The sequence below is a fragment of the Solanum verrucosum genome, unplaced genomic scaffold (assembly GCF_900185275.1).
Source record: "Solanum verrucosum unplaced genomic scaffold, falcon-dt-bn FXZP01000012.1, whole genome shotgun sequence".
NCBI lineage: Eukaryota > Viridiplantae > Streptophyta > Magnoliopsida > Solanales > Solanaceae > Solanum > Solanum verrucosum.
In genome coordinates, this window is record NW_026020063.1 from 4386887 (window position 1) to 4400133 (window position 13247).

Genomic DNA, 13247 nt, shown 5'->3' on the forward strand with positions numbered 1-13247 from the left:
AATTAATTCACTGCCACTAACAAAATTATGCACCACCTCATACTAGTTATCGATGCTAAGTTGATTCCGATTGTACCACAAGAGATGCAGCACCATAGCCAAATGAAGTTCAACGAATTAGTAATTCTAGTCATCCAATTAGCTATTGGAGGTGGAAACGCACTCACTTGGGTGCAAAGGTTCTTTATGTGATCAAGCAAATCAATAATATTGAGAAAAGGAAGCATCAGAGAAATCCATAGAAAAAATTGTCACAGTACAAAGAATAAATTAATCAGTAATACTAGTCATCCATGTAGCAATTTGAGGTGGAAAAGCACCCATTAGATGATAACATTCTTTATGTGATCAGTGTTATCAAAAGCAAAAAGCGCAAAAACGCTCTAAAGTTCGTTGGGGCTTTAAGTGCAAGTGAAGTATGGGCTTCAATGAAAAAAGGCGCAAAGCGAGAAAAAAATTATAAATATATATGTTTAGTTCAAGACTAATAATTATAAGCATGATGACAAATATGTGAACAAATAAATTTAAAAAAAGGTAGGATAAAGTGAAATATCAATTGTTTAGTGTTATATCTTCAGAAAGGCTCATTGGCAAGGAAAAGTATGCCTTAAAACCTTGATGACGACACTGAAGCGCACATTAAGCGAGTTGAAGCGCTCAACACGTTTAGAGCCTTGTTTCAGGGCTTAAGTGCGCCCTTGATAACATTGTATGCGAGCAAACAAATCAATAATATTGAGAAACATAAGTATCAGAGAAATCCATAGAAACGTTTGTTACAATACACAAAACAAATGTTCTACCTAAATCTTTCTCAAAAAATTGTTCTATCAAAATACTAATTGTTAATATACCAATGATATCAATATTAGCCAAAAAGTAAACAGCTATAAGTGGGAAGAGCATGCCTCCTTCAAGATTCAATAAGAACTTCTATTTCAGATAACTTCACGCTTATTAAAAGTGTTTCTCCACATCATTTTTAGTTTGCTTCTTTGTTCCTTTAATCAAAAGAATTCTTCCATTTCAAGTGGATTCCTAGCTAAACATGTTCATTACAATTTTTGGCTTCAGATGGGTCATGCCTGACAGTATCAAGGATGCCTGCATTAGTTGGATTGCTTGGAAAGTTGATAAATTCACCAGACAAGTTTGAAATATGATTCCTGTTAGTACTTTTTTGGTGTGTTTGGAATGAGAGGAATAGAATATGTTTTGATGGAATATCAACTCCAAACCACTCCTGTAAGGCAAGATGTCTTTCAGATTTATGTAGCTGGGATAGTCTATCACCTGTAGGTTCTCATTAGAAATTTTTGGACCTTATTAGCTCGGTTATCCTTAGCATGGGTCTCATTGTAACAGAGATGACAATCTCACTCTTTTGTAACTATTCTGCCATATGCATCTTCTTGATGACATTTATATTACTACTTCATCAAAAAACAAAAAGTTTCTAAAGTAAAGCACTAAATTAGAATAAAAAAGAAATATGATTGAAATTTCATGATGGCATATATTCGAGTGAGCTCCACTTTGGCACTAACATAAATCACCTGCAGGATAAAACCTCCCAAGACACATGCAAACATCATAAAAAAGTCAAATATATATTCATTTTGAAATAAAATATCCAGTAGGACCCAGAGTAGATCTACAGTAAAAATAAAAAAGAACACTAGACATGAAAACAAACATCCCAAGAGACATTGAATTTAAACCTTATAAAACTAAGAGTAAAAGACAAGTAAAGAATAGATAAGAATTTTGCATTTATGAGTTTATAAAAAGGCTGACTTTGTTAGTTCTCCCTCTTAGTAAATCAAGTACGAACAGAAAATAATTCCACATGCACAGTAAATTACATATGTGAAATACATTAAATTTGCAGTTAGTATGACTATCCCTTGAGCCACAATTAGAACTACACTAGCACTAGTTTTCATAAGTGTTGTGTAGCACTAGGCAACAAGAGGTAAAGAGATGGATAATTAAATGATACAGCCAAATCACTTATCAGGTCAATGCTAAGAATTTACCCAACACTAATATCATTTGAATGGGTGGAGCAATTACCATTCGAATGCGAGCCATGTTGTAATAGCTGATCTCAACAAGTTTTTGCAAGCTGAAAACACGTGCAGGATATTGTCTTAATTCCTCAGCTGAGACTTTACACAAACCACTGAAAAATTCAACCACTGATTCACTGGGCAATTTAACACTATTCACGAATACTTGCTCAGTAGGTTTTCCAGTCAACTCTCTAAGAGATTGAAGCAGAGCATCTCTGGAAATTTGGTTAGATCCTTGCATAACTGTTGAAGCCATTGAAGGATTAGTTACTATAAACTCAAGCCGGGAAATGCACTCAAGCACCGCGATCCATGTATCTTGCAAAGCTTCAGCATCTGAATCACATATAGCCAGAAGAGTCCGTAGTGCTTCCACATTTTTACTTTTCATATCCCTTGGTACATGTAAAAGATTAAGTCTGCAAAGATTTTGTTAAGGTTGTTTCAGTCTCTAATCAGGAAAGCATAAATTTATCCTCATCCATCACCAAACCCACTCCACCAAACCCCTGCCCCAGAATATAAAAGACAAAAGAGCTAACTTTTCGGGAAGTAAATACTAAAATGGTCCAAGATGCTTCAATTATCAAAACAGTTTATTGCACTGAAAGAGTGAAATTAACAGATATGCCCAAGAGATTACCTAAGAAGAGTTGTCAAAAATGCATATCGCATGGTGTCCATCCCGAGAACATGTGCGATGTGTATTCCAGCTTTAAATCCTTCCATGCACACACTAACCCGTGCTTTGTTATCTCCTTCCTCCATAAGAACAGCTAAAGTGGCAAGCAGTGGCCACCCTAGAGCTTCAATCATTGGACGTACAAGTTTGGTATTGTGTGAAGTATAAAAGACTCCTCTTTTTCCTCCTTGATTTCGGAAAATAGCCTGTGTCTGCTTGATGATAGCCTCACTCTCGGATTTTGGGTCAACTGAAGATCTCCTTCTAGGCTGTGCAAGGTTGAGAATATTGACAAGACGTCCTCTCTCCTCAGCTTCAGGCTTCTGCTTGCTACTTTTTGCTAGGCCAACAGGATCATCTTTCATCTTTATCTCGTCTTGAACAATTGAATCATAGATCTCCCCTAGCAGTTCCTTTGGAGCACAATCTTCTGCTTCATCAGTGGCATTTATACGTATAAAATCATCCTTCGACATTTTTGGCCAGACCAATGGGTTGTGAGCATCTGTATTCAGCATTATAACTGCATATGCTAGAATATATGCTATGTCTGCATTCTTGAATAAACCGGGATTGTCCGCACAGTAACTGTTAAAAGAATAGTGTTCAGCCCAAGCAATAGACATTGTTATGAATGATGCATTTGGATTACCAATGCAAATAATTCATCCATCAGAAACACCTATTACAAAAATCAAGTGGCTAATGATATAACAATTTCTAATCCTCGTCTACATTGAATAGATTTGATCATTGGCACTTCTCTCCGATTCTTTGCTATTCAACATGACATAAATTAAGATATATGCTTGTCTATAAAAATAGTTCTAATTGTTGGCCCTTATTTCACAAAGGCCAACTTCAACATATACGTTTTCCAGTAGCAAGCTTTTTTTTTTCTTTTAATATAAGAATAAGTTTGTTACTAATGCAAATGAGATCCCACAAGTAGACAAAGGTACAACTCAGCCCAAATGCAATTCGTGTAACATTTAAAGTAAAAAAGGGGCAGATTTCCACTTGCTAAAGTCAATCTACACTCTTTCCCAAACATATTATCATCATTCATAATGGTTTTTTGTCTGAGGGTTATAATCAATCTTATCTGTCTGTTATTGTGCATACCCTAAGCCCAAAGATATGCAGCACTAAATATTTCATCACTATTCAGCGAATGCTCCACAATAACAGCATTAAAAAACCACTGGATGATTTAGTGCTTGGCCTTATACTAGTTGTGCGGCACTATACAGAACTCCATGGATCAGTCTATTTGAGGACTCAGACATGATGCAGAAGGAGATTTCACTGTTCTTAAGCCAAAGAGAAAGAGTGGCAGAGATTAATCATGTTCAAAGACTCTCAATTACTCTGCTTTTTGTTTATCCTCGGCACTTCTATCTGGTTAATAATATTTTCATATGTATTATGACAAAAGGACAATATCTCAAAGATTAAAAAACGGGGACAAATTCCCAGTGGTCAACAAATGTGTGCATAAGGCATAGACAGAAGGACGACATCTCAATGATATTGGGAACATTAAATGAGTACCTACCGCTCTGCAAACTTTTCCATAATGCGATCTATCTTCTGAGCTTCCCCGGGAAGCCGGAACCCTTTAAGAAATTCACGAATTGCCAAATCAAATTTCATTCCAGAAAAATTCATAGAGTCAACATAAGCATGCATGACAGCCACAGGAAACTCCTCATGCTGACCCAAGTAGTCACCAATCATAGCCTGAAACTCCAGTACAGTTAGAATTTTTCTACAAGTCAATTTAGAGAGGCAAAAGAGGAACAAAACGGGCATAAATGATATTTCACCTTGTCCAAGCTAGGAGAACTTTTGAGAAATTGAGCAACCAAAGTTGGTGAGTTCTCAACCAGCCCATTTGATATTAGATGTTCGATTCCCTTCGTGGGTTTTCGATTGAACTGCATTATTTCGAAGAAACCAAACATTAATAATCCATCCCAAGCACATACAGTAAATAAAGGCAGCAGCAAGCAGATACTTTATCCAAATAGATAATAAAACAGAAGAATCAAAGACTGATAATTTCCTCATTTTCTATGAGAATGGGTCAAAAAGACATACTTCAGAAATAGCTGCTTCAACAGTAGATTTGTGGGCTTTCAGTTTCTCAAAATTACTGGGTGAATCATCCACGTCTCTCATCTTATCAGAGTCTCCCTTTAAAGTTTCATCTTCAGAAGACTGATTCCTATTGCTCAGCCTTTCTGACTCTGACCAACGCTTCTCCCATTCGACAAGAGATTTTAGCACATTTACAAGACACTATAAAGGTCAAGAGCAGCACAAAAGAAAGTGTAAGGGTGAAGTATAATATTGAAATTCCAACAAAATCTCAAGAAGAGGGTATTCTAAAGAGATGCCTGAAGAGAGGATGCTTTGATTGACGCTATCTGGGATGTGGCAACTGAATTTGGCTCAGCATTTTGCGTTCCTTGTGCAATTTTGGATAATGTGGTAACCTATAAGTAAAACAAATAGAGAGGGGACATTTGGGTCATACAATAACCAAGATATTGCAAAGCCAACCCACTGCAGAGAGAGAGAGAGAGAGAGACCATTCGCTCAAATAAGTTAGGTGCTTGAAGATCACAATCATAGTTCACATAAAGGTCAACAAGCATCTGGGAATTCTTGCAAACTTTCTCTAGCATCCTGCAAAGACAGTAACGACAAAGATTGTAATGTTTTTGTTCTAGCTTGCATGCATGCAGTGATTGACACAAGGCCAGGGTAACCCATCTATGCAACTTTGTTTGATAATACCATGAGATTCTCTTAATTTTTATCTGGGTTCTTAAAAAAAAGACCTTAATTTGATAGCTCTAAACAATTTAATGCTAGTGTGGTGTCATCACTTTCTTTATGATGGTGTGTACTAGTCAGCCTGAGTACATCACGACTATTCCACTGAATACTTGCTATCTCCCACCAGCACTGCACAGTGTCGGGTTACTATGCCACCAAAGATTAGGGAGATGCAAAGAAATCACCTAGTGTTTTCTTTGCCTTCATTGGGGCTTCGAACCTGAGAGCTCATGGTTATTCTCCCACTTCATTGACCATTATACCACATCCTTGGGTGCTGATGCCATCATATTTTCAACTTCTATAATATTGTTTACTTCCCGAATGTCGAACTTGTACAAAAAGGTAATATCATAGAATTGTGAAGAAGTGGTTTGTGACAGATATCATATCCAAGATGATGCGTGAACATTGCATTCTAATGAGTAAAAGAAACAGGACATATCATAAAAGCAAGCTATGTTAGGTTTGCACTTTGCATTATAGAAATCTAGAGATCTGATTCAATTTGTATATTTTGGTTGGTTTTTCAGGATATTAAATTGGTTTTACACGTTCATATGTTGTATTATATTTCTCCGAGTTAGGGACTAGGTTTTTATTCATTTCTTTGATAAGTTGGAGTGGATATTATATAGTCATATTACAGTGTTTACAGATAGGGCTTAAGTTTCTTTTTCAAAAAACATTGGCAACTTTTCTTCCTAAAAAAAAAATTTGACAAAGTCAATGTGTTAACTTACGTTTCAACTCAAAATATTTCAGGAAATCAAACTATATTTTTAAGCATGAGTCTCCAAAGGAATGAGGCTGAGTTTTTGTAGTTACTTGATGGAAAAAAAAAAAAAAGAGAGCGTTTTGTAGATTCAGTTCCACACTGCTTAGTTTACTTGATGACATAGGAACTCTAATGCTTCTATTATTTATCCTTCCTTTTTACCCATAAAATATTTTCTCCACTATCTACCGCACCACAAGATTTCATTTCCATATTTTTCTCTTGCTTGAAGATTTTAGATCATGTGAAGTTTCCTTTCGTTTTTTGGAAGGAAAGTTCATGTGATATTTCTTTTATTTTATGTAAGGTAATGATTATTTTTTTTTTTGATGAAGTAAGTAGATTCATTTCAAGGCATCAAGAAGATGCAAGCTTTACAAGGATAGATCAGTTAAGCTCACAAAAAAAAAAAGGATTTGTAGCCTCTTTCTAAGCTATAGAGCTAACAAAATCCAAGAAGAGTTCTAAATTATTTACAGGGGCCAGTTTGGACCAACTAAAAAGGCTAACTAGACATCTGCCTCGCAAAAGATTTAACAAGGTAATGATTATATTAATAACATGAAACAATAAAGGGATGTTTGTAACTTTGTATTCACGAAGTATACCAAAAAGTAGAAGACCTACAAAAAGATATGGTTTTCTACGGATGACACCCAATCATCTATACATAAAGGAACCACACGGATGCACCAAGAAGAAATAAGGGATAAGAGGCTATTCCTCAATCATGCAAAATTCATCACATATTTCTTACTAATAATGCTTGGCAGCTTGTTTGAGTTTTTTATAAGCTTAATTTATAGAGAGAGGAAAACAGAATAGATTTCCAAATAAAGATGTATCAATTATTGCCAGACAACCAGAATTCAGTTTATCCATATACACAGATCAGCTCATCTACACTGCTAGATATATCCTGTGAGCACCAACATACATAAAACAAAGATCATGAAGGTCAAAGGAGTTCTCCACTTTGTCAAAGGCTCTCCCGTCCTTCTCCCTCAAACTATCCACAAGGTAGCATGCGAAGCCAGTCAAGAATGAATTTCTCCAAAATAACATTAAGGAAGAGGTCAATATGGAGCAACCATCTAATTTTGTACCCAAGCAAAGTATGGTATAGTATGTCAACACAGACGGTCACTTTATGATCTGAAAAAGTCTCCACTAGCTTAGGTTGGATGTTTCAATTATGTAGGTCAGCATTTTGGATCAGTCAATATTAAGTCAGGACATTTTGTTTTATATCAATGCTCTACACAAGGTCGGTCTCTAAGCGGATCCTTTATGATGAAAAGGATGAGCTTCAAGAGACTGATTCGGGGTTCTTACAGAGTGGAACCATGTTGTACCAGACATGCAAAAGTAGCTATCTGGCACATTAGGGAGGAGGTCTCATCTGAGGAAGGTGGATGATAGAATAGCCCTATTTCATTCAAAACTCAAACTTATCGTATACAACTCTTATCTACGACAAGCCTTGGGTCTTCTTTTATTTTATTTTTTATGACAAGGGAAACCCGCAGCCGCTACCCTTTGGGTGCGCACAGGGTAAAACCTCCGCTCCTATGCAATAGCTCGCAAACCACATAGGAGAGGTAACCCGCACTAGACAATACTGGTGCGACGAGCTTGACCCAGAAGCAAACCCCTTGCTTTCGCTGGCAAGGAGTTTCGAACTTGAGACCTCCAACATGGAAGTCCCAAGCCCAAATCACTGGGCCATCCTCCTTATGCACTCTTCGCTCTATCTGTTGGAAAGACACAATTATCAGGGGCGCGCTTTGTGGATGAAAGCTATTACAGAAGACGACCAACAAAGCATTCAGACACTAGGCCTCATTTGTTATGCACTTATTTTGGTCTGAATAAGTCTAGATCATGAAGATCTTGCACAAAGTCTTACTATCATTAAGAGCCATTTTTGTGCAGATAATTTTCACCACCACTCTATTCACAATCACCAACCACCACCACTAACCACATCTACCCTCACAACCACAACCACCTTTGTCAACCACCAACCACCTCTGCCATCACAACCACCAGTAGCAACCAAAACTGCTGCCAACCACTACTCTCAGTCGCTAAGACACTTACCACCTCCATCATAATTATATCCACTGCCACCACCACCGTCACCACCATTATCAACCACTACAACCATTGGGGTCAATCCTCACTACCAACCACCTCCATCATCACAACTAGCACCCCAAACCAACACCGTTGCCAACCACTACACTCAGTCGCTAAGACACTTCCTACCTCCATCATTATAATTATATCCACTGCCGCCACCACCGCCGCCGCAACCATTTTCAACCACTACAACCATTGGGGTCAATCCTTACTACCAACCATCTCCATCATCACAACTAGCACCGCAACCAACTACCACCAACACCACTGTTAACCACCACACATTCTTCAACCATCACCATCACCACCAACACCACCAACTTCTAACATCAACCACCACCACCACTACCAACCGCCACCATAGCATTAGTAACTATAACACCAACCACCCCCACCCTGACAATTATCACCACCACCACCACAAACCATCTCTACCATCACTAGCGAACATAAATATTTCATTGGTTAATCAAATAATGATTTTATTTTATTAAATATATATATATTTATATATATACTTTTCTAACATTTAATTACTTTTATTTGAATTGTATATTTACCATGTTTAAAAATCAATTAAGTATGCACATTCAAATGGTGAAAACCCAACTGTCTTAATCATTTAGTGTTCAGATTTAGAAACAACATCTTAATCATTCAAATGTACATTCAGATGTCTTAATCTCAATGCAAAATTAATGAGGCCTAAGGCACTTCACTCACTTCCAGAGAGGGACCTAAGAACAACTTAAGTACTTTTTTTGATAAGGTAAAAACAACTTAAGTACCTTTTGGACATATACGTCGTTCATACATCAGGTGTGATCATCTCATCAAGGAATATGTCCCGATATTGTGATGAAACAAGCATGACTGAGTATATCAATTGATTCACCTACAGACCCTAATGTCAAGCTATTTTCAGGACAAGAATCTTAGTTTATCCAAGATGCTATAGCAGATTAGTTGGTAAGTTGAACTATTACATCCCCAATTTTATTTTTTTACTTTTCTTTTAATTTAGTGTAGTCGGTCAATTTTTGCAACACCATCCTGATAGTCCGTTGGATGAAACGTACACATCCTTCAAATGTATCAATCAAGTTCATGAACTACATAAAGATTGAGAATATTGAGTATTTCATGTAGTTCGGTGGGACTCTATTACTTGGAAAAAGTAAAAGGCACGGTGAAGTTAACAAGTGCAAAAGCTATATAATGAACTATGTACATTTAAGCAAAAATCATACCGTGGAACACTTGTTTTTGCATTCAGGTCTGTGCTATCCAGTGGACGTAGGACAATTAAGGGAAAGAAGATACCAATTTCACCCTGAAAATCAAATTTTAATTTGCGACCTCTCAAATTTTGAAATAGATAGCTAAATCTCAATAGGAAGTGTAAACACTGTGTACCTTGAGACATTCCCTGAATCGCAATAATAGGACTGAGAAAATTCCTGTAGCATACTGCCAAATTATGTGGACAGTTGTTAGCGAGTTAAAATCTGAAGAATTTCAAAAGAATATCAATAACATGAGTGTATAGTTTCAGAAAGCAAAATTACTGACCTGAAATATTGTAGGTGACAGTGAAACTGATGCTTTTAGTAAAACATATGAAAGATAAGCCTTGATGGAGTCCATAAACTGAAAGTTTTTCGTGAATGAATCACTAACGCCCTCCAAAAGACCCTGCGGTTTGATTGAGAAAAAATATATTTTTTGATAAGCAAGCAAAGTTTCATTGATTGAGACCAGCGCTAAGCAAATGCTGGTGTAAAATACTGCTAAGGTTTTACATGAATTGCAGTAAGCTGATAAAATCAAGTATGTGCCTTCAACATCATTTACAATTGCCATTTTGCACCAAAACGATAGAAAAAGTATGATGCAAAAAATAATTTAGCAGAAGACAGGGATTCCGGTCAATTTCACCTAAGAGGTCAAGAGTATGATCGTTAAGATTTACGCTCAAAAGAAGTTACCAGTTTCAAAAAAAAAAGATTTACGCTCAAAAGAATCCCGGTGATGAAGAAAGAGATGAGCAACAAGGAAGAGAATATGACAACTGTTGTACAAGAAAAATGCTTAAAAGAATATATCCAGCAAAAGTATTTAATTTAGGGCTAGAAAAGCATTTTGAAGGTCGCCCATACCATCTGTTGACAACAGCCCTTCCTATGATACTTGATTTCAAAAAAAAAAAAAAAAAAACTAATCTTGAAAAATTTACAGCCCTTCCTAGTTCTATTCACTCATTATTTTTTTAAAATAAGTCAACCAGCATCTCCAAGTTTCTTATGTAGATCAAAGAACTTAATACATGAGTTTTTCTTTTTTAGTTTTTTTTTTTTTTGGACTACAAATTGATATAATATAAAGAAAATTTCCATTTTCAAACAAGAAATCAACCCCAGCAATAGCATTAAGCCTCTTTCATTATACAACTTCAAGCTTTCACTTCCCACTAGTTCAGTTTAAAGTTCACCTCCTTGCTGCTCTGGATCCGCTTCAGAACCAGACAGCTTCAACTTTCTTTGATATTCTTTTAGGGACTTGGATTTACTAGTCTAAAATTGGTTATGGGGAATGGAAAAGTTATATCTGCTCTATCTCCAGTGAGCTTCAGATTGCAAATGCTGTTTTTACAAGTTTTCCAGGTAGCGTTTGTCCTGAAACTCCCTTTTACAATTCAAAGTTAACAACATTCAGAAAATCAAAGGGAGCTAACTGCATTGCAACTTTCTACTTTTGGTGTAAAGAAATTTGTATAGAAAATGCTGAACAATTAATAGATCTTTTACGATTACTGTAATTAGTCTCTTGTTTTAGCTAGTTACTACCTTTTTGGAGGTCTCGAGCATACCTTAATGCTGAGGAAAACAACATTACCAGTTTCAAAAAAAAAAAAAAGATAGCACGTTAACTTAAAACTAGTAAACTCAACGTGAGATGTGATCAGAAATCATGATAGCCCATCATCGAAACTGAAGTGAGCATAGAAATGACTACCAATAGATATTTGTGGAAAAGGTTAAAATGAAAAAGATGAAGAAGCAATGTTGGTGATTAAATCTGAGTATATGCCTCTATAACACCCTAGGCAGATGCCACATCGGCGTTGGTATAAGGAAGAACTCCTTATACCCAATGAAGCGTTTAAAACTGTGAGACCCTAGTCCAAAAACAAACTATATCATTATTCATTAGTGAGTTGGGTTATTGCATATGGCATCAAAGTCACTTTGTATCCAATCTTGGGCAATGGAATGGTGAAACCGTGGAGCAAACCTCAGAGTATTAATTGAGCCTAGGCAAATCCTACATCATTGAGGACTTAGTGGGGACAAACCTCAACTATGATGCAGAGTCCCTAATATAAGGTGTATGTAACAGTCCAAGAAAATCCTACACCAACAAAACACAAGAGAGATGCTAGTATATATTGGTTTTCACTCATGAGGGATTAACTATGTTTTCTCAAGTAAAATTCATGCCCAAATATAACGCAACTTCAAATTTACATACTCATTTTTTCAACTTCAACCAAATATTTTCCAAGACTAAGATGGTTTGGACATGTGAAGAGAAGATGCGCATATGCCCCGGTGAGGAGGTGCGAGAGGTTGAATATATTGGGTACGAGGAGACATAGAGGTAGGGGTAGGCCAAAAAAGTAATGGGAAGAAGTGATTGGACAAGATATGGCACAGCTCCAAATTACTAATGATATGACCTTAGAAAGGAGGGTGTGGAGGTCACATATTAGGGTAGAAGGTTAATAGGTAAGGAGTGTTTCTTGGTTTTTGAGGGGTTTAGCCATATTCTTATGGTGTCTTCCTTTTGCTTCCACCATCACTTGTTGTTGATTATGTTTTGGTTATCGCATTATTTTGGCGTTGTTATCGTTTCCTGGTTAGTTGATTTGTTTCTCCACCATCGTTTCCTTTTTCATACCAATTTTGATATGTTGTACTTGAGCTGAGGGCCCTCCGAAAACAACCTCTTTACCTCCACAAGATAGGGGTATGGTCCCTCCCCAGACCCCACACTTGTGGAATTTATGTTGTTGACCAAATATTCTCCAAATGGGCACTTAAGCTAGAAACACTATATGCTTGCTTGGATTGTGTGTTCATATTGTATTGTATTGTTAAATCTACTGTTATTTAACAATGAGAAGACTCATTTTACGTAACAACTAATTTGGTGTGGTTAGATTCCTGCATTAGTTCTATTTCACTTTTGGCGCTTACTATTATATAAAAAATCTCATTTTACCCCTTACTTTACTTTATAATATCACTAGTAAAATTACTCACGCTTTGCGCGGGAATTTAATATCACAGAATTTATAAAATAATACTTAAAACCTATCCGTCATTAAAACTAAAACACTATATTATTTTACATACAAGATTACGTTGTAACGAACATTAATAATGTAAAGGAAAATGAAAATTATAACATCATATCATTTATCCTTAACAAAAGCATAAATTTATGACTGTAAAAAAAAAACCAGGATCTATAACATAAGCAATGGTGTCAGTGAGCAACTCAACATGAGCAAAGTACACGAATATTTAATTGTGCAGAAGAAAAAGAAAAAGAAGAAGAAGTTCAAAATTGTCTTTGTTTTAAAATGAGAGGAAATCCCTCTATTTTTAGACAACAAAGGGTCGTGTGAACAAATGTTTGTTGTGCCTTATTG

General features: G+C 36.3%; 1 protein-coding gene across 1 annotated transcript in view; it reads right to left on the reverse strand.

The window, feature by feature from the left end:
- The window catches only part of LOC125823549 (brefeldin A-inhibited guanine nucleotide-exchange protein 5), a 42643-nt gene that overhangs the window by 15620 nt on the left and 13776 nt on the right, over positions 1-13247 (reverse strand). Inside the window, exons 12-21 of the mRNA XM_049502911.1 lie at positions 10103-10225; positions 9947-10000; positions 9781-9863; positions 5358-5454; positions 5163-5261; positions 4864-5064; positions 4590-4700; positions 4319-4503; positions 2722-3348; positions 2080-2497 (exon numbers count right to left, since the gene is read on the reverse strand). Coding sequence (XP_049358868.1) covers positions 2080-2497; positions 2722-3348; positions 4319-4503; positions 4590-4700; positions 4864-5064; positions 5163-5261; positions 5358-5454; positions 9781-9863; positions 9947-10000; positions 10103-10225 — 1998 coding nt within the window. The remainder of the gene's footprint in view (positions 1-2079; positions 2498-2721; positions 3349-4318; positions 4504-4589; positions 4701-4863; positions 5065-5162; positions 5262-5357; positions 5455-9780; positions 9864-9946; positions 10001-10102; positions 10226-13247) is intronic.